Consider the following 22848-nt stretch of genomic DNA (forward strand, 5'->3'; position numbering starts at 1 on the left):
TTGGGGACAGCTGGTTTAATGTATTAGGCTACCAGAGGCAGTACTGTATGTTGTTACAAAATATGAAAACAATAATACAAAAGGGGAAACTTGTGTTTGGAACAGGTTCTTCACGTAAGTATTTTTAAGTAAGCCAAGTGTTTGTTTTGATCCTTCAATTACTCCATCCACACCTGCATAACTATGTAGTGGCATGTTGCATCCACTGGATCTGACCAAAGTATATTAAACCCATCTCTATACATTGCACCTTGTGGCGGTCAACCTAGTGTGGATGTCAGCAAAACGGGTGACTGGCAAGGTTCACTTTCTCTAAGAATTTAACCACGGCCTCAATCCTTTGCACTGTTACTACGGAAGGAAGCCCATTAAAATGGTTGCAACTTGCTTCTGAAGGTCATGCATGGGCTGTTCTGTGTAAGCCATTCTTTATATAGATCCCCTTCTCTGAAGTCTGCAGCGGCCCAAAAGAAAGGCAGCATCCCCATCACACTTGCCTTCTGATTGCACAGGCAAATGAGCATGTCAGGAATAATAGCATCATTAGCAATTCCTGAGCAAAATACCGCAGCATCTTCTTTCCGCAACTGCAGTTTTTCAAAAGGAGAGGATATTCAGGCAGCCTGTGCGTTGCTAGAATATGAAAGGGTCAATCATCCACTTCAGCAGAAGAGTGCTTCATTAGTTGGTTACTTTTTTATTTTGCAGAAGCTTATCATTAAAATCATCTTAGTTTGTTATCAGTGATTATATACTCGGTGCATATCATTAACAGAACATAGACAAGGATTGGTGTATAAACTTGAGAGCCTATCAATTAGAAGTGTTTTAAAAACTTCTCTGCTTATCTAACTTGCTCAATAACAATTCTAAAGATTCTTATGTTAAAGATACTACTAAAGAAGGCATGCATACACATCAAAGTTTAATACCCTACTAAGCTTTTCTTGGGGGGAAAATAAGCTACCTATGCCACCCAGTTAGAAAGGTTGGCCTTTCTGGAGTAAGGATGTCTCCTTCCGTGTAAAGCATATTCCCCATCCTAGCATCTATCAAATGTATTGTGTAACTGCAACCTTCAAAATCCCTAGAGCAGGGTTTCTCAACCTTAGCAATTCTTAAGATGTGCGGACTTCAATTCATTGGCTCAGTTGACCCCAACCATCTTAGATTGCCAAGGTTAAGAAACATTGTCCTACATGCTGGCCCAGGGTTCTGACCTTGGTCATCTCAATGTGCATCTGGAGGGGATCTGTTCAGGAAAGTTCTTTTAGTGGTTTTGTTCTAATCATATAAATGGTAAATAAATGATATGAATAGGTGGGCTTTGTAAAATCAGGAGAGGCAATCTGAGGGAAATAAAACTTGCAAAGAAAGCATTTGAGAGAAATGTCATCTTTGCCATGTTTTAAATTCCTATTTGATGGCAAATGGAACTATGGGACAGGATTGATGATGAAATATTTGCAGCGAATGAACTTCTCAACCAATTAACCATTAAAATCTGGTGGGGGGGAACATGATTATACAGGGAAACATCTAAATTTCTTGCTCGTGTGTTAAAGTCTTGGATAAGCATAAGTCACTTTTCTAAAAGAATAATTCTCCACTCAGCACTGCACTCGGTAATAATTAAGCTACTTTTCACCCTTACCTCCTTTCCATTTAAGGATAATTCTTAAACTGATAAATCTAAAAGCGGTTGCTACTACTGTAATTCAGGAAATACAACATCCAAGCAGAGCAAAAGTGAAACAAGCTGAAGGTAATTTGGCTTTCTTAGGCTGATGAGCTGGCCTCCTTGTTTCATATTTTCTAAGGAGAAAAAAGAAAAAAGAAAGGTGAATGGTAACCATATAGTTCCAGAAACAAAACGATTAGTTTTTTAGAGATATTAGTCTAATTTGGTCTCTCTAGAGTGGGAAAGTCCATGTCATATTTTCAAGATACAAACCAATCATGTATGTTTTAATCATATCCTATAGCAGGGGTAGGCAACCTTGGCTCTTTTGCTGGCTCAGGAATTCTGGGAGTTGAAGTCCACGAGTCATAAAAGAGCCAAGGTTGCCTACCCCTGTCCTATGGATTACTGTAGCATTATTCACTTACCCACGTACTGCCACAAACTCCTTTTATTCAGACCTTTCTCCCTGCAAGTTATTCTAAACAACATTTATTGAACGCACAGCTGTAAATATGTAAGGTGCCATTACAATAAATTTGATCAAACCAATTCAAGGAAGTTGCTCATTTAGCTTTTATATCCATACCTGTGTTCTTCACACATGCGTATATCTAAAAAAAACCTTTTTTTTGTTCCAGCATTATGAAGCGTAAAGACATTTATATGTTCTGCAATCTAGCTGGACCTGCATCTAAAGCATTATAAGTATGGAATCTCTGAAATCTATACATCCAGCAGTATGTTAGGTCAATTGGATGTAGTCAAGATATTTTTTTTCCTTTTCTTCAGAATAACATTTGAACTGCAGTTCTTTATTGCATGGTAGATATTTGTAGCTAATGTAAGAACAAGTCACTATTATTAGCATTTCTGAATCGGAGGTGGGTAGCATTAGCTGGGAAATAAGGAATACGTTGAGGAGCTATGGAGCTTATGTCCTTTACCCCTAGGCCAGCCCTACTTAACCTGGTATCTCCAGATAGGTGGGATTTCAACACAGTTCCTAGCCAGCAAGCCAAAGAGTGTGCAATATAGAACATCCAGCCATCTAAAGAGTATTAAGTTGGGAGAGGCTGCCGTGGCAATCTGTGGGTAGGCATTTGGGGAAGCAGGATACTGCCCTAGAGAGGCCTCTGGTCAGATTGAATGGGATTCTTCTCAAGTCACCTGAAGAGAGCCATCAGTTTTGATCTCCAGAATAGGTCACATTCTCAGGATCCAAAATGCCTGCAAAGACAAAATATTAGCACATTTAAAGAGCTGAAATATCTATTTCTTAATTTGAAAGAATTAATTAGTGCAATGTTTATTACCTCCTTGGGGGTTTTTTGTTTCAGGGCTGTGGTGAGTAGGGCGGACTGGTTCAGTGGGACCAGCTATTCCTATAAATATATATATGTACATATATGTATATATATATGAAATGGTTTACAAAGTAAAAAAGCAATACAAATTTCAAGAAAAAGAAAAGAAATACAAGAAAAAAGACAGAAAAGAAAAAAGATATAAAGAAGTGGCTTCTGATCTTTACAGCAGTTATAAATGCGTTTATATTTTGTCCTCCATCTCTATAGTTCTGTCATTGCTTCCTTCTTTCCATATGCTATCTTTTCTAATCCCATAAATCACAAGTTACTTTTTTTCCATTTTCAGCAAAAACAAAACAAAACAAAACAATAAAGGGTATCTAGTCACTGATACATGTAATTGTCTTTTCCCTAACCAAATTCCTACCTCTGCAAATGTTGTAATTTTTACCAATATTCCTTTATAGTGTGTATTTCAAAATCTTCAGCTATTCTTTTTCCGGGAACTATGCAACTGACACACTGTTTAACCCTGGGATAAAGCTGTCCTGGTTATACAAAAAGCCCCCTACTTTTCTAGAAGCAAAGTGCTTCTAGACTGAAAAATCTGGACCATTAATTCATGAAGATTAGCTTTTTCCTGATCAGGATGTACCTATACTCCTAGATTAGCTTGTCTATGAACAAGGAGCCCTCCCTTTGGTCTAGATCAGGCATGTCCAATCTGCGGCCCACATGCAGTAAGGCAGCCCCACAATTGTAAACTTTTAACATTATTATGTGATTTTTAGCTATATTTTTCATGACTCAATTACACGGTACATGAGTATGGATTATGGAACGCTGTGTAGAGCAGTGTTAACTTCACCTCCCGTGCCCACCACACAGTCAAATAGAAATAGAAAGCAATAACAAATATGTGTCTGATAATATGAGGTGTGTGCCTGTGAAGACAGGTGTTTATTAATATTAATCCAACAAAAAAAAAACATTCTAGGTTTTTTTGTTGGGAAGCAGACATGTAAGTTTTCTTATTTAATTATTGCACTTGGACTTGCTGTATTAGTTTAATAAGTTAAAATAGCTTTTTAGCAGCTGTGGTAGAATAACTGCAAAAATTAATTAAATAGCTCTTTGCTCATGATACTGATATAATTACATATGCCATTGCTAATACTAGAAAAATAAATGGTTGCTTATTTTTTTACGCGAGCACGGCTTCAACATCCTCTCAAAAGAAAACAAAACCCTAAAAAAGGAAAATTGTGGATTAAGAGTGCTCAATGGAAAATGGAGAGTTGAATACTTTTTTTGTCAAGACAAATGGCACTATGCTTAATTTGTAAGGAATTGTGTCAGTTTTCAAAGATCACAATTCAGAAGGAGATTATATGTAAAAACGTGCTGCCAAATTCAATGCATACCAAGGAACATTTTGTAAAAACAAAATCGCAGAATTTTTAAAAAGTCTGTCATCTCAATAATTTTTTTAAACAAATTTACAACTCAAACAGATTCTATTGTGAAAGCTATGGGACAGAAAATCTAATGGCAAAAAAAAATCAAAACCATTTACTGATGGTGACTTTATGAAGCAATTTACTACAGAAAGCGTGGCAGAAATAATTTGTCCTGATTTTAAAAAATGGATTTTTCTAAAATCATTTTGTCTCACCAGCCTATAGCCGGAGGGCATTGTATACATTTGTGAACAACTTTTTTCAAGAATGAAGCACACAAAGAGCAAAATTAGATGAACATTTTCTGACGAGCACTTGAAAACTCACTAGGAATTGCAACCACTTCCATTGAACCAGGCATTTGATGCATTGGTTTTATAAAAACAAGCACAAATATCCCACTGATTTTATTTTTATATTATTGAAGGATGGTTGAAGGAAGGGAAGGACCTCTGCCTCAGAGGAGAGAGATGCCAGAGCTGAAGGGGAAGGATCACCTGGAGGTCGCAAAGTGGGGCAACTCATTCAAATGGTGATGGGCGGGGGGCATATAGATGGGAGCCAAAAGGCAGGCTTTTGCAGGGGAAAATGCCAACTATGCTTAAGACCAGTGGTGTATTCCAGCCTTCTGAACTCATTCCCAGACCCTACACATTAGTCTCTTGGAGGCCCAGGACTTTGGTTGTAATGATGAATGCCAAGCCCCCCTTCCCCTTATTTGCAATCTTATTAGGGAGAAGCAAATCGGCCTGGCATGCATTATCAAGATCCAGCTAACTCCAGAGGGGGGGGGAGAAGGTTCCCCTCTCAAAGATGTGCCTGGAGGGAGGGTGTTAGGGTTTGGCACTAACCAAGGCCACAGGGCAGGGGAGGGGGAGTGGCAGTTGTCATTCAAGAGTCTTGTGGCTTTCAGGGACCATGCTCCCCAAGTTTCCAGATGGAAGACTCAGGATCAAATGGAAGCGTTGCTGCAATACCAGCCTCCCTGGTGCAATAGCAACCTCTCTGCCTCAGCTACTGGAGGCCAATCTGCTTCCAGGTGCAATTCAGGGTGTTGGTTATTACCTTTAAAGCCATCTAAAGCAGGGGTGTCAAACTGCCGGCCCGCAGGCCGGATGCATCATGCCAAAATTGCGCCCACCCGATTGCCAGCAATGGGGAAAAAAGTCACGATACATCGTGACAGGTCACGTAACGTTGCGAGTTTGACACCCCTGATCTAAAGCATGAATCTGGGATATCCGTGGAACCATCTTTTCCCAGTGGGGTTGGCCTGTCCCACTCAAGGGGCCTACTGTGGATCCCATCAGCCAAGGAATTTTGACTGGTGGGAACCAGGAGAAGGGCTTTTTCTGCCCTGGCCCCGTCCTTTGGAATACCTTGCATAGGAAGTAAGATCTGCCTTCTCTTTTTTAGCCTTCAGAAAACACCTTAAAACTTGGCTAAGGTGTCCTGAAGGAAAAACTGTTGGATGGAGGTGATTGGTGCATTAATAGAGAAGGCACTCCCCATTTCTTCACTCCAAACTTATGGACTTTTAGTTTAATTTTTTTGTAATTTTAATCTGTTTTTATATTTATAATTGTCTGGATATTTTATCGCACAGCAAGCAACTCAGAGTCGCTTCAGACTACAAGATGGGCGGCAAACAAATTTAATATTCATAACCATAGCCATCATATGAGTAACTCTCCCCCTTGATAGCAGAAAAAAGCTCTTTACCATCACAGTCTGGACGTCCAAGGATTGAAGAGCCCTCAATCTTTGTGCCATTATTGTAGACACACCAGCAATAGCCACTGCTGGGAAGGCACTGCATAGGCAGATAGTTCCCCTTTTCATCACAATGGGCACAGAATCTTCCTGGATGGACACCCTTAACACACTCTTCCTTCTGACACTTGGTTTTCCCTTTATAAAAAAAAAAAAAAAGGGAGAACCAAGGAAATTTAACGTTTAGAGCTGACTGCCAGTACTCTCGCTGTCCTTTTAAAGCACATGTAAATCACAATAACCACATCCCTTGCCTTCAGAAAAGAGCATATGATGATATGGAGTGTATGGCTGTCAGTGCAGGCTGTGGTGTCAATTCCCCTCAACCTCGCCCAGCAAGGACAATAACAGAGTAACTGAGTTGGAAGAGACCTTGGAGGTCTTCTATCTAGTCCAGGGGCAGGCAACCTTGGCTCTTTTATGACTCGTGGACGTCAACTCCCAGAATTCCTGAGCCAGCTGGCTCAGCCATGCTGGCTCAGGAATTCTGGGAGTTGAAGTCCATGAGTCATAAAAGAGCCAAGGTTGCCTACCCCTGATCTAGCCCAATCCCCTGCTCAAGCAGGAAACCCTATACCAGTGGTGGCAAACCTATGGCACGGGTGCCAGAGGCGGCACTTGGAGCCCTCTCTGTGGGCACATGTGCCGTTGCCCCAGCTTTGCCTCCCCCCGTGACTCCCTCATCAGCAGCCCCCCTGGAGGAGAGTTGCCCCCAAGTGTGGCCCACACGGAGCAGTGCAGTCAAGGTCATGGCAGCCAGGCAGCATAGACAAGACTCTGCCCTTACGCCCCATCGCGCAGAGTTGATGCTGCGGGGCACAGGCAGAGGGCATGGCCGCCATGGCGGTGCTAGGCGATCTGTGGCAGGCCCTGGAGGCGGTAATTGGCCCTGCAGGCAGGCGGGGTGGGGGCAGGATGGGGTGGAGCAGGGGCGGGACCAGTTTTTGGGCACTCGGTCTCTAAAAGGTTTGCCATCACTGCCCTATACTATTTCAGGCAAATGGTTGTCCACTCTCCTTTTAAAAACCTCCAATGTTGGAGAATGGCCAGGAATGGATGGAGTTTTCAAATATTCAAGATATTTGATCCTGGAGGGATCAGAGTTAATAATTGCAGTAGTTTATGATAGATTAGAAGTCATTGTGGACTTTCTGCACATTAATTACAATAGATTGTTAGCAGAGGGCTTTGAAGTTTAGCTTTACTGTTGGCTGTTATCTATTCTTTCTTATAGTGGATAGATGGTAGTTCAAACTGGTTTGGTTAACAGAGTTGTAAAAGTTCATAAACTGGATCTGTTTTCAAGGGAGGGAACTATTATGGTTGAAATATACTTATCGGTATTCAAGTGGGAGGGGGACAATTTATGGGTATGGGGTTTTTATGCCCATTTTTTGTCTTAGTTTATCATTTTGCCTTGTTCTTGTTTTCTTTTTTCTTTTAGAGTTTGTATTTTAAGTTTGGATGTAAAATTAACAAAAATTATGAGAGGAGGAATGGCGGGAGTTGTATTTCAGCTATGTCAGAAGAGATGCAGTTCTCCAATGCTGATAAAATTAAATATGACAAATGTATGTATTGAGTATAATTCAGAAATAAAGTGTTTTTCAGAAGGTGGCACAACTACACTCCAGAAAACCAGTCTCTCAGGGAGAAGCACTCAATACAGTTTGACCCAGGATGGTGGGGCTTTTGCATACACAACACACAACATTACAAGGGAAAGGGAGCACCCAAGTCTTCTGTATAGCCCTTGCACCACACACAAGCAGTCTGGAAGCTCCAAGCAAAGTTTTAACATATGGCTTGGCTGACTGTGTCAGTTGCTCCTTAATCATCAAAACAGGTTGTTCCATTGTAGCTACACCAAGGAAAAGGGAAGGGTAAGGAAATAATGCTTTTTGTAACAATATGCCACTTTAATTAGGACAGCTATTTCGTTGGGATGGCTCCCAGGGAAACCATTTAGCCTAATGAGAGCAAACGCTAATGAGTAGTTTAATGGAGGTAGTATTAATATAAATTCCGCTAACGGGGGGGGGCAGTGGCTGATGACTGCTGGGTGGCTAATTGATATGAAAATCTCAGCCATGGGGGTTTGATTTCAAAAACCGCAGAAATCACAGAAGGAAGCATTCTTTTTAAATTCAAGATTGGTGCTCAAGTTTGTTACATAAAGTTACTGAACTTACTGAAGCATTTTTGAATCATTTAGGGAGGGAGTTGCTAAATTGCCTAAGATGGTCCCATGGGTTTTAAATTATACTGAAGAGGCTCTTAATTTGCACCTCTGGTCTTCCTTCCTCACAGATGCAACTTCTAGCTTGTAACTGAAGTATTAAATGAATCACTTATTGCCAGGTGTGTGAGAGAGGGGGGGCGAGAGGGGGAGGGAGTCAGAGACAGACAGACACACACACACACACACACACACACACAGAGAGAGAGAGAGAGAGAGAGAGAGAGAGAGAGAGAGAGAGAGAGAGATTCTTCAGCTTTGTGACCTCCAATGCTTTCTCTTCTATTTCCATCTGGGCTCTATTACAGTATGAAAAGCTCATCAACCACCAGGTTCAATAAGTTAACAGGTACAGGTGGTCCTCAACTTGCAACCTTTGCTTGTCAGAAGGCCACAAAAGGAGATCACGCAGCCCCAGGACAAACTGGTCATTAAGTCACTTTTTTTCAGTGCCATTGTAACTTTGAATGGTCACTAAATGAACTGTCGTAAGTCAAAGACTACCTGTATTGTGTACATTTTGTCCATTGCCTCTTCTTTGTAGAAAGGCAAGGAGCTACAGATACAATGGATCCCCAAGTCAGGCATCCTGTAGAAGCAAAACAATCAGGTACGCTATGCTACTTTTGTATTAATTGATTCAGAAAGACACCCTGCCCCCACCAAATGATGTCCAATGTGTTGAAAGCGGTCCCTTCAATGGGTGACAGGGAACACCTGGCAAAGAAGAAGGGGCAACAAGAGACAGGAGTGGCTTGGCTGCTGCTTTTCACGTTAAGATCCTTCTTGTTCTCTTGCTCACTGAGATCAGCCCTAATCTGCTACTGGCATGGAGCATCACTCTTGATACATATAGACACCCAATAAAGATGGACATTTTCTTCCCAGCTTAAGACTTTGGTCAATTTACATCAAGAGGGGCTTTGAACGTTTTACACAATGAGTTATACCCAAATGGCAATATTCTTTGGCACCTCCTTCAGTAATTCCCCTGGACATGTTGCTCTCAGAAATATATTGTTGCAGGGCCAAAGACAAGTGTCTTATTTTATGCAAAACAGGAACTGAAGGGCACAGAATATAATTTTACAGCTGGCAACAAGACTACTGAATTCAAGCAACATTTGCATGAAGAGAGGAGCAATACCCTTGGCATCAATTAAAAACACGTTTGCATCTAGAAACGCCTTCTAGGCAGAGCATTATCTTTGAGTGAGGGGCTTGCCTTGGCTTGTTTGAGAATGGAACCAAACTTTCATCTAGTTCTCACAAATTAGGGAGTTTTTCCTCTTCCCACTCTCCATCCCAGCTAGTTTGGAGGATGGGAGGACCATGTAGGATGGAGAGAAGGAATTTGTGGAAATGGCAAAATTCCCTTTGCAACAGAACAAGAGATTTCCATTTACAAGATGGGACCTTTGAATTCCTTCATAGAACATGGGGCTTCTCTCCAGTCAAACAAAGCAGTAACTGCTGAGTTCTTCCCCTAAAGGTCTCCTCTGCCCAGTGATGTCTGATTCTAGGAGGTGAGGCTCATCTCTGTTTCTTAGACAAGGGAGCCAGTGTTGTCTAAAGACATTTCTGTGATCATGTGGCCAGCACAACTATACATCGAGGTGCATGGAACACTGTTACTTTCCTATCAAAGTGGTGTCTATTTATGTACTTGTATTTACATGCTTTCATACTGCTAGGTGGGCAGAAACTGGAGCAAGTAACGGAAGCTCACCCTGTTGTGCAACTCTCAGGTCTCAAATCCAGGTTGTCAGCTTTCCAGCTGACAAGCTCAGTGTCTTTAACCACTGAGCCATCGCACCCCCAACCCCATTCTTCCCTTATGAACCCTGATAATATGTACATGCACATTACAGTGTGCCCTGATATGCTCATGATGTGCACTTCCTTGACCTCATCATCCGATATTGCTGGTCAGACGTGCATATTTTGAGTATTTTTTAAACCAAATTGGCTTTCTTCGTTATTATAACGCAAGGTACTGGAAGTCCTCAACGTATGACCACAAACCGAGCCCAAAATTTCTGTTGCTAAGCAAGGCAGTTGTTAAGTGAGCTGTGCCTCATTTTATGACCCTTTTGCCACAGTTAAGTGAATCACTGCAGTTGTTAAGTGAATCATGAGGTCGTTAAATGAATCTGGCTTTTCCCATTGACTTTGCTTGTTAGAAGCCAGCTGAGGTGGTCACAAATGGTGATCATCCGACCCCAAGATAGGGTAACCATCATAAACACAGGCTAGTTGCCGAGTGCCCAAATTTTGATCACATGATCATAATGATGCTGCAACAGTTGTACCTGTGAAAAATGGTCATAATTCACTTTCCTCAGGGCTTTTGTAACTTCAAATGGTCACTAAACGAATGGTTATAAGTCGAAGACTACCTGTGTTGTACTGTACTGATGCCAAAACAACTAGACACAAGGAAAGTTTTTCCCCCATGCCATCACTCTGCTAAACAACTACAGTAGTTCCCACAACACTGTCAAACTATCTACCGTAATAGGGCTGTATTACTATTATCCTTCTCATCTTTCCTATTACCTATTTCCTCATCCTTTTATGACTATAACTTTGTTGCTTGTATCTTATGGTTTATATTAAATGTTTTATTTTATTTAATATCCTAGTATGATTCATGTTGATGGCTTATTTAGTATCCTATGACTATCACTAAGTGTTGTATCTTATGATTTCTGATGAATGTATGATTATGATCATGATTTATCACTTGTTGCTTTTATGTACACTGAGAGCTTGTGCACTGGAGACAAATTCCTTGTGTGTCCAATCACACTTGACCAATAAAGAATTCTATTCTATTCTATAAGTAAAGCTTCATAGATGGGATGTAGGGAGACAAATTCTATCCTGACCCTTCTGCATATACCTTAGTATTTAACTTTCCTCACAAAGCTTGACAGCATCGCAATACTTGGAACTGCCTTCTAGAATATTGTTTGCTGTTTCTATTCATTTCCTACACCTTTTTAGGGTGATAAGCACAAGTAAAATATAACATTTTGATCTGCTCTGAGTTGAATGTTGAATTCATCGTTTGGTTGCAAGAATTTCCTTAGTTCATGCCTAAAAGTTGTTTGTTTCCTTCAAGTCTAGCATACATACCTTCTGTATCCTGTTTTTGGGCCATTTGGAAGATCAGCCACTTGTGCATCCAGGTTTCAAACTCCTGCAAACAGACCAGATATCATTACTGAAGGTTAATTATATTAAATTAAGGCCATTGTAGTTCTGCCCCTCTTTGTTAACCCCTTGGGGAATAATCCGTATCTTCTAAAGAGGGCTATTGAAGATCCATGGGAAGCTGCAGATGCTTCTCATGTAAGTAGAGAGGAAGGTAGAAATCCAGAGCCTTCCTGGTGGCACTATACGTGAACCTCGCAGTGATAGCAGAAATCGGAATAAGGCAGTCCAGCATCTTGATAAGAATGAGAGAATCACAGAAGAGGGATGGGGGATAAGGAGAGAAAATCAGGGACATCTAAGGAGGAGGAACATGACTCCAGGAACAACAGAGACTTACTTTCCAGTCGTTGTAAGCCATGTGGATCTTCAGTTGCCCCATATTTTCCAGGAAGTTGCTTTTTAATTCAGGAAAAGTTCTGGTTGGGTTTTCTCGCTAAAGAAAGAAACATATTTACAGAAAAGATACAAGGGCCGTTGTTCAAGAGCACCAAGGCCAGGGTCATATGCTGATTATTCTTTTCATTTCATTTTGGCTTATTATGTGGCTAAGCCTTTGCAGCTTGGTCAAGAAACTATGTTTAATACATGGTTTAGGATTATGCATAAATTCACATTATGCTAAACTATGATTTGTTTAACTATGGCGTATTGAAACAATTGGTGTCAGTTTCCTGCAACATGTTTAGCCCAAATGAAGCATCGTGTGTGATGACTTTGTATGAACCAGGTTGATTACCAGGCTTAGTTTATACATCATGAGCAACTTGGTTTCAGCTGTCTAATAAAGTGCCATAATATGTAAGATCATCTAGTCATGACTGCAACAGTTTTGCACGTTTGAACTGGATCACCTCTGCATTCTTCTGAACGGTAATTTAAGTAGAACAGGAGTTGATGGGATAGGTTGCTGGCATCCCTACCCCATAGTTTTCCTCCCTCCAATTTCCTTCTTAAATTCTCTTCCTTGTTAAGAATAAGGAAGCTGACCTTGATGGAGACATGCAGGTGCTACCTAGACAAAAGAAGCTGGATTTTTTTTTAAGTCCAGAAACAGATGACATTAGAAAGTGGTTTAGGCAGACACCTCCCCAAATTCGTTGAATTATAGGAAGAATGAAAAGGTGTAGTACAATGAGATTGTTGCAAGAGACTGTTGTTACATCCAATGTCAGAGTTTCAGAAGGCTAAAGCTACTGTAGAATTTATTTCCTAGCCTGATCTACCTAATGGGACTGACAATCAGCTCAGTAAGATTCCAAATCTGAATGTAATTCTTATCAAGAGAAAAGCAGATAGGCCAAAGAGATTTTGAAACATCCATTTCACTCATCTAGTATAACTAACATCGAGTATATGTGAATGCATAGGCTGGGGAGTGGCCCTAAAACCCACAGATCAACCAAGAAGGGAACTTGAAATAAAAAGTACATCTCTCTTCGCACAGTTAAAGTGAGAGCACTTAGCAAGAGGAGCTCTCTGGCCAGGGTCCAAAGCAGTTACATAACTGACTGAAAAAACCAGCACAGAATTACAGGTGTGCTTTGTTGCTTGAAGAAACAAACTGCTAATCAGCTTAACCAGTGCAAACTGCTGCACCAAAAGTTCCAGCTTGATATGCTATGCTTTCACCGGCAGCTTCCTTAGATCTTGGCAGAAACTACAGCTAGGTTCTGTAAAATTTACTAAAGAAGGAACTTCCCACTCCCATTTTTCTCGGAGTTTGAGTTCCTCCACAGATTTTATGCATCTGCAGTCAAGGATCATTGCTGATTCTCATGTAGGGGAAAAAACATTCATCAGTCAACTTCGCTGCTTGAAAAGCAAAGTGGCTTAACAAGATTTACAAAATTAATGAAGTCTCAAACCTGATTCTTACTAGGAAGAAGGGCAAATTTTCTGCTGAGAATAGCTTAATTGGCCCTTTTATGACTTGTGGACTTCAACTCCCAGAATTCCTCAGCCAGGCACGCTGGCTGAGGAATTCTGGGAGTTGAAGTCCACAAGTCATAAAAGGGCCAAGTTTGAAGACCCCTGTTCTAGGCATTAGAATAGTTTTCTTACAAAATCTTTTACAATTAAGCTAGGGGACATACAGGTAGTGCTCAACTTATAACCATTTGTTTAGTGACCATTCAAAGTTGCAGCGCCACTGAAAAAAGTGACTTATTACTATTTTTCACACTTACAACCATTGCAGCATCCCCATGGTCATGTGATGAAAATTTGGATGCTTGGCAACTGGCATGTATTCATGACAGTTGCAGTGTCCTGGGCATCATGTGATCCCCTTTTGTGAATTTCTGACAAGCAAAATCAATGGGGAAGCCAGGTTCACTTAACAATCGGTAACTTAACTGCAGTGATTCACTTAACAACTGTGGCAAGAAAGGTCATAAGAAAGGTCACAAAACTCACTTTAATAACTGACTTGCTTAGCAATGGAAATTTGGGACTCAGTTATGGTCATAAATCGAGAAGTCTGTATGCATTCTTACAACCCCAGTCATTTAGCCAATCTATATGAGCTGGGGGCACTACAGTTAAAATTTGGGTCTCATATAAGCAACCTAGCCTTCCTTCTCTTTCTAAATCCTGCCTGCTCTCCTGCTGTCACAACCTTACTAGGGATGGGGATACCATCTTGCACAGTTTCTCCACCAGGACAATCCATTTTCTGACAACTATGGCAGGCCTATCCGGAACACAGTTTGCAGGAAGGTGACCTTGCCATTGTCTTCTTGTGTTTAAGGCTACATACTGTGTCCAAACTGCATGCTTCTCCCCTAATGCCTAATGCTGGGTGGAAGGTAGGTTCAAGGAGGAGCCATAGACTTGAGAGGAGCTTGAACACAACAGCGTGTGGTGCAGTGTGTGTGTATGTGCCTTTTCCTTCAAATTTTCATGCCTCACTGCATGCAGATTTGTTGGACTATCCACAATCAAGACACAATGCTTTGTCAAAAATGCAAAAGTAACAACACGAGAGCCTTACCAAGAGCAGACGTTTGACTTGATCCTCAGTGCTGTTAGTCAGCTTGTTTTCCATCAGCAAAAACTGTGGAAAAGAAAATAGAGATTTAGAGAAGGAAAAGTGAAAATTAGAAGGAGCTCCCATTTCCCTGGAATTATAGTACGTAGGTGGCATGTCTATTCTTGTGATCATGAGGAAAGCACTGAGGTCACTTAAACATAACCGTGCCTCATTTTGTGTGTATTTTCTCTAAATATACTTGTGCATAAATTTCTAAACATGTGCAATTTAGTTTGCAAACGCCATGAAAGTTTGTGCAAAAACGTGTTGCCTTGAGAACACTACATAACCCTTGGTTGAGCTGCTGTGAAAGGTGAACTTTTAAAACTAGCCAGTTTTTCGGAATTTGCAGAACTGCCCACTGAAGTAGCTCAAGATGATGGGAATTCAACACACATAGACAACAAAAAGTCTTGGAAAGGAGCAGTGGCCTTCACTGTCTCTCGTATTTACCTCTGGTTCATTCAGGGCCAAAGGCATCACATTAGCTATTGCCATCTTTGGACCTGACCGGACATCTGTGGGAAGAAAGAAAACTGTAAAATACAGACAGAAAGAGATAAACATAAGAGCATTCACAGGTGCCTCCTACCCTTATAGTTATGTCAAAGCAAGGACATAAGAATTTGAGTCCCTGGCTATAATCCAGACAAATCTCTGAAGCATGTTTACCTTTGTGCAATGTGTGAGTGTGCCCAGTAGAAATTTTGGCTTGCTTTCTTTGAGTCAGAAACCCTGTCCTTCATACTCAACCACAAATTACTTTCAAAATCCCTTTTCCTACCGGATGGCTTTTTCCAAGCAGGATTAAATAAAGAGATCATGATGAGCCTGTGCAACTGCAAACAAGAAGTCACAAGTAAACCTTGTGTGAGGGTCATCTATCATCTTTGTGCTCTGCAGCTAAAAGTGAAAGGGGGGAGAAGGTGAAGATGATTAGGGGACTGGAGGCTAAAACATATAAGGAACGGTTGCTGGAATTGGGTATGTCTAGTTTAACAAAGAGAAGGACGAGGGGGGACATGATAGCAGTGTTCCAATATCTCAGGGGCTGCCACAAAGAAGAGGGAGTCAAGCTATTCTCCAAGGCACCTGAAGGGAGGACAAGAAGCAACGGGTGGAAACTAAGCAAGGAGAGAAGCAACCTAGAACTAAGGAGAAACTTCCTGACAGTTAGAACAATTAACCAGTGGAACAACCTGCCTCCAGAGGTGGTAAATGCTCCAACATCGGAAGTTTTTAAGAAGAGACTGGATGGCCATTTGTCTGAAATGGTATAGGGTTTCCTGCCTGAGCAGGGGGTTGGACCAGATGACCTCCAAGGTCCCTTCCAACTTTATTATTATTATTATTATTATTATTATTATTATTATTATTATTATTATTATTATTATTATTATTACTAACTTTTAGAGATGCTGCCAATCAGGGAGTCCAGTTTCAGTTGCTGGGTGTTCTTGGTCAGTTTGTTGATCTGGTTGTCATGTTGATACACAAAGTAGACAGTCACAGCCTGGCCAGCGAGGAGCAAGGCCCCCAGGAGAGAAAAGACAGTGTAGGCAGTCCCACGGCTGCAAGAACTTCTGCCAAATATAAGAGGTGTGTGTCAGTACTCACCCAGTCATCCTAATGTCTGTCCCTCCCTCTCTAACCCCAGGTCCTATACTGAAACATCTGCATTGCAGTGGCGATGAATGCACATTTGCAGGATTCTGCTAGGGATACACTTTGCTTAGACCAGCGGTTCTCAACCTATGGGTCGCGACCCCATTTGGGGTCGATTGACCATTTCACAGGGGTCGCCAAGCAAGGCTGTCCGCCATTTTTTTCCCCCTTTTCCGGCGGATGCCTTACCTCCCTTGAGCTGGGCCAGCTGGTGGTCGGCCTGCTCCGTCTCTGCCGCTTGCCAGCTACGCCTCAGCCGGTGCAGGGAGCGGAACCACGCATGTGCGGCGCTCCCCGGCAGGGAAAGTCCTCGACTTACGACCGGTTGGGTAGTCCTCGACTTACGACCGGTTTAGTCCTCAACTTACGACCGGTTTAGTCCTCGACTTACGACCGGTTTAGTCCTCGACTTACGACCGGTTTAGTCCTCGACTTACGACCGGTTTAGTCCTCGACTTACGATCGGTTGGGGGTCACGGCATTAAAAAGGTTGAGAACCACTGGCTTAGACATTTCTTCCATTTATTAATGCAAACCTCTGCCTGTTGCAATAATTACCAGGTTAGTTGAGATAGCAGAAAGACTCCGTGATCCACCCCCCTTGTGGTTTCATTAAAATTAAAAAGAACTATAGAGAAAGAGCAAATGAAGGCATTACAGGTAGTCCTGTAGTGACTGTTCAAAGTTACAATGTCGATGAATAAAGTAACTTATGACTATTTTTTCACATTTACGACCGTTGTTGCATCCCTATGACCAAAATTCAGACGCTTGGCAGCAGACTCATATTTATGAGGGCTGCAGTGTCCTGGGATCACGTGATCCCCTTTTGTGACCTTCTGACAAGCAGAGTCAGTGGGGAAGCCAGGTTCACTAACAACCGTGTCATTAATTTAACAAATGCAGGGATTCACTGAACAATTCTGGCAAGAAAGATCATAAAATGGGGCAAAATTCACTTAATAAATGACTCACTTAGCAACAGAAATTTTGAGCACAATTGTCATAAGTGGAGGACTACCTGTATCTTTTTCCTTTTCCCTCATGGAAATCCCTCCCTTTGGAAGTTGCCAAATGTAGCATAGCATAGAGCCGTGGTGGCGAACCTGTGGCATGCAGAACCCTCTCTGTGGGCACGCGCGCCTTCGCCCCAGTCCTAGTCCTTCAGCTGGGTTTTATAAAACCTTTTCGCTTTAGGCCTCCACCGTGTGCAAAAAAAAAAAAAAAGGTTCAATCAATCAATCAATTTCAACTTTTCACAGAAAAAAAAGATCTCACAAAGTTGGAATTGATTGATTGAACTTTTTAATCCCACCCAGTCTGCCGTTACCACCGCAGCCACGCCCACCCAATGGGCCACGCCCACCCAATGGGCCACACCCACCCAATGGGCCACGCCGACCCAATGGCCACACCCACCCAGCACCCGACGATACCTAAGTGGGTTTTGGGTTGCAGTTTGGGCACTCGGTCTCTAAAAGGTTCACCATCACTGGCATAGAGGCACTTAAGTATATACTCCACCACCACCCACCTGAGCAAACAGTGCAGGGAACTGAAAGTGGGATAGAATAGAAAAAAGCTCATCCACCCCACCTGCTCCTTAAAAAAAATATGAGATCTGCTCGTTGTAACTCCTGGTATCTTAACAAGTGGTTTTAAAACCTTAGAACTCCATAATTTCTCAAAGGAAGTTAATAAATGACCAATAATGTAAATATCCCACTACAGTGGACGACTTGACAATAGCTATCTTTAGATTGTTCTTAAAATAGAGGTAGGAAATCATGGACTAAAATGAGAGGGCCCCCCCCCATTTTTCTCCCTCTTTTGCAACTCCCCTGCCTTCTAACCCAAGATAAAGATATGATTTTTTTATATATATAACACAGACCAAACTGGATACGGTCTAATAGGCTTTAAATTAAAAAAAAATTATACATGGCCAATTAAAAAAAAAAAGTCCCCTACCAAATTATAGAAAATCCCGTCTTCCCCTCCCAAAGCTCACAAAATGACCTGGTCCAAAAACAAAACTGGGAAATTCCCAAGAGACCTTTATCTGATCCATTAATTTGGATCTGTTGCTTGGAAAATAGAAGTTGAAAGTGAAAGAGAAGAAATATTTCACTGCGCAACATGAGAGTATAACAAATCGAAGTTTTTGTTCTGGCCACTTCTCTTGTACACGTGCACTTTATGACTGTTTCAGGAAGGTCCACAGTGTGTGTGGTCAAAAATAATCAAGATGTGTGACATGTAAAAAACAGGTGGAGTTTTGAACAATCAGGATACTTATATATTGACTGATTATAGAGGCAGTTGCAGGTTACAGACGAAGGACTTTTGAAAAGTCACCAGTTTTTTTAAAAGATGGATATGTTGGGCAACACTATCCTAGAAGAGGCTTTTCCATGTGCCAAGTTTTATATGCAGGTATAAGCAACGAAGAGGGACTTTCAGTATGGTTTCCTTCAACTGTGTCCAGAACTAGCATGTTCGTTTAATCTTGTCAAATACTATATCTGCTTGCTGCTAGAGTGGTTGTGTCTTCTCCAGACAATTCTGGAAAAGAGGCAAAAACTGAAATACATTAACTGACGTGACAGATATGACAACTGGGGGAAAGTCCTTCTGGCAGGTTAAAGAATTCCACTTATGATCATCTTCTAACTAATTATCATAAAACTACACTGCCTGATTGCTCAAGATTTATTTCTGTCAATATCAGTAAGTTTTAAAAGATGAAAAAGTCCTCAGTTAACTACATTCTCGTTGACTGCATTCGTGCACAATACTTGGCAGCATTACCGATGTGATTCACTTTCTTCCAGAATGTTCTTTCAACTTCCTGATTTAGAAACGCCAGGCAGTTCCCCACCTACGTACCACTCAGGACAGACCTTCCTTCTGAGATCTTCTGAGATCACATAGTGTTAGGTAGATATTGCCATTCACTGAGTGTACCAATATACTCTGGGCAATCTTCCATTTTAAAATAACTTAGAGTGGATCCAAAAGCAGAATATACTGGGGTGTTGCCTTGAGAAAAAAAACCCTCTAGGGTTTAGCATTTTAGTTGCAAGTTATACCAATATGCACTCAGTAGGAACTAGAAAGTGTGCTCCTAACTGAAGTATAGATGAGAGGTTTTTGAACACATTTCACCCTAGAAACAGCTAATCATCTGGAATCTATTAAATGATTGGCTTTGATTATTGGATGTCTTATAGTAGCCAGCTTTACAGCGCTATAATTCCCTAAAAATGGTCTCTATTAATAAGGATTACTTTTCCCCATACAGCATCTGATGACATAAGATACAACTTTTGGCACAGTAACAAATATAAATGTGGTGTGGGAATATGAGAACCCAAATTCACATTTCTGCTGATTTATGAAGCCCTGAACATTTTGCAGGAGTATTGTAAAAGTAACACAGTAGACTTTTAGCTTTTCTTAAAGAACCGGTAAGATGCCTATGTAATGAATTTTGGGGAGCAAAAATGAAAGCAATATTGTCCTTTTTTGTAAAAAAAATGTACGAAGTAGTTCTATAGGGCAGAATAAATAATGATGAAAAAGCAAACAGGACAATTGGTGGCTACAAGTATGTTTTAAAAATGAGACTTTCAATGCAAAAAAACAAGTGAATATTTTTTTACCGCTTAGAAAGGAAGAAAAAGGAGAGGAAGAGAGAATTGAGTTGTATTTTTCAAAGCACCATTGTAAAAAAAAAAAAAAGGAAAATGGTGAAGTACCAGAGAAAATTTATAATTCTTTGCCAGCGATTAAAAAATAGCTCCAATACTTATTTAGTTTTAGCACATAACTTAATATGTTATTAAACATATTATGGCTGTGGCCTCCATACGACCTGATTGGTTTTCTTAAGCACCAGGCACTGTGTCTCAACTTTTTGGTGAGCTTGAGAGATGTGCCCTTGATTGATTGTGCTAATGAAGCAAGCCAGGCATGAAAAGATTCAGGGGTAAGAAATATATCTAACCTTGAACAAGGTGTATAATCTTGTGCTAAGTCAAAATATGGTTGGTTTGAGACTTAGCATATAGTGTGAACCCAGCCATTGTGATTTATAAAACATAGTTTATGATGTGGCGTGAGTGTAAAGCCAATTCAATAAATCATAGTTTAACAAAAAATAAAAATAATCTAAGCAATATCATCCGACATATATTTATTCACACAACCCCGTGGATACAAATGGGTTTATTTCCATGTAAATTTTCATAATGCTACAACTTCAGTGCCTCTCATGACTCCTTTTTCTTCCATTTTGAAAATCCATATAATCCAAACCGTGACTTTTGCCACCAGATTCCCTCCAGTTGGAACAGACTATCTCCCATTTAGCATAATGACCAGCATGTGAGAGGGGATGCTTGGAATTGTAAACCAACCCATGTGGAGGGCATCATAGACTGAGGGTCAACTTAAACCCTTGTCTTAATTCCTTCTAGTATCAGCACCAATGTTTCTGGACACAATGGAGATGTTGCAGAAGGACCAGCCAATTACCATCTCTCTCACCTACATCAAATGTCCCCTATTTTTCAATACAACGGAGGGTGCAATACTGAAAACTCAAAACTCAGCCCAAGGAAATAAAGGAGTGGTAGCTACAAATACCTTGCTTGTGGTCGAGATGGTGGGAGAAGAATATGGTCATCCTCCATGGTCTTAATTGCCTCAGTTCTGCAGAGTTCTGGCAGTGGGCTTGATGACTGGAAAATGGGAACTTTTAAAAAGTTTGCTGGGCTTTTCAAGTGTTTCTTGAAAGGCAAATGAAGGAAGTGAAAGTTGAAAGTAATAGGTAACTGGAAATACCCTTCGATACTCTGCCCACTTTATTATAATGAAGTAATCTAATTGGGCATTTTTATTTCAGATTTAATTTCTAAGAGATGTCATTGGGTACTCAAATGACATCACCTGTTGGCAGGCAGCCTGTGGCTGTTCTTGGTTTCATCCAATACTTAGCATGCAATCTCTTTATCAAACTGGCTTTTACCATAGTTAATGATTTTGTAGCTACTTCACCAAAGAATAAATACTACTGGGAACAAAGAATTGTGACATGTTAGGAGCTCTGTACAGATACATAGACATTCCTTCAAATTCAGGTCAAATAACAGACTGACTAAATTGTAGTTCACAGCTTTTGTTCATGTTGATGTTGTCTCCCTATTCCAGCTATTTTGACTCTCTCCATACACAAAATGGTGTCTCTTCCTGAGAGTACTTTTGCATGCATTTTAATGAATGACAACTGACAGGAATCTAGCTTCTAGTTCAGGATCCATTCCATCCCTCAATGAGAAAGTTTTTGTAGGTAAAATTCTCACAGAAACTTCAGCCCCAGAGCAGGATGTGGAATTCGAACTTTGGAGAGTCTTATCCTCAACTAGTTCTTGTTGGAAAATGATTGAGGGAAATTTCCAGTTTAGTTTGCAAATTCCTAGTCAATTCTTACATCCAGATCAGAGCAAGAATACACCACTCAGTTCAAAATCTGTCTCTGTACCTATATCATTTTATTATTTATAGCTGTACCCGGCCACGCGTTGCTGTGGCTCAGTCTGGTTAAATGGAAAAGAAAGAAAAGAGAAAGCACACGTTTCTAATATGTTTAATTTCACAATGCTTGTGGGTATACAATATTTTTTGTTGTTCCATTGTCTAGCATGTGTTGCTTTTACGTCCAACAGATGGTGCTGTTTTTCAAAAAAAAGCATGTTTTTACCTGTCACAGGTGTGACTATATAATATAGGTATATAAAAACACGCGCATATTCGAATGCAACGTTGTGTCAAACTTTCAAAGCAATCGGTGAAGAACTTTCGGAGATTTAAGATTTTGAACAAATGAACATTTACATTTTTATTTATATAGATTAAGTATCAGGAAATATCAAAACATTGACTGGCAAAAAAAATTAAAGGGCAGGCAAAATCAAGAAAAAAGACATTAAGAGGCAAGAATTTACATTATCTATACATTATCTACCAAAAGGATCACTCCAAAGAATTTTTCAGAACCACTGAATCAATATATTAAACAATTAGCAAGGACATCCAAAAAGGAATCATCTTTGGTTATTCCAGCTATAACTCTTTTTTGTACATAATGGCAGAGGAATAGAGATGAGAAGTAGGATATTAGTTGATAACTCCTTCATTCTGCATTGTGGAAATAACTGCTTTCTGGATAGGGATAATGCAGTATTTCTCAATTTGAGATTAAGAAACATTGGAATTATATGCCCAACAGTTCTTATAGGCTCCTTAGCAGTGCTAAAACAAATAGAAGTATGGCCGTTATTTCATTTATTTTAAAATAATTTTTTGAAATAGATCAGAGGCCTAGTTTTGTCAGGCAGAATTTTAAAATTTAGGTTACAATTTGTAATAGACTAAGATACAAAGAGATGATCTGAGAATCTGGA

At 40.6% G+C, this 22848-nt stretch overlaps 1 protein-coding gene across 2 annotated transcripts; it reads right to left on the reverse strand.

Moving 5' to 3' along the window:
- CD74 (CD74 molecule) lies at positions 1-21222 on the reverse strand. Of its 2 annotated transcripts, XM_015819927.1 has the most exons (10): positions 21032-21221; positions 16124-16299; positions 15170-15234; positions 14678-14740; positions 12023-12118; positions 11605-11668; positions 6174-6362; positions 2998-3066; positions 2852-2911; positions 1-1815 (listed from the first exon to the last, which is right to left on the reverse strand). In XM_015819927.1, the coding sequence occupies exons 1-9, from the start codon at positions 21076-21078 to the stop codon at positions 2865-2867; spliced, it is 816 nt and encodes a 271-aa protein (XP_015675413.1). In that variant the 5' UTR covers positions 21079-21221; the 3' UTR covers positions 1-1815; positions 2852-2864. The 2 variants fall into 2 exon arrangements, with proteins under 2 accessions (XP_015675413.1, XP_015675414.1); XM_015819928.1 differs by lacking the exon at positions 2998-3066 and having other exon boundaries at positions 21032-21222.
- Between the last annotated feature and the right edge of the window lie 1626 nt (positions 21223-22848).

This window comes from Protobothrops mucrosquamatus, unplaced genomic scaffold (assembly GCF_001527695.2).
Source record: "Protobothrops mucrosquamatus isolate PMUCROS unplaced genomic scaffold, P.Mucros_1.0 scaffold1020, whole genome shotgun sequence".
NCBI classification, from domain to species: Eukaryota; Metazoa; Chordata; class Lepidosauria; order Squamata; family Viperidae; genus Protobothrops; species Protobothrops mucrosquamatus.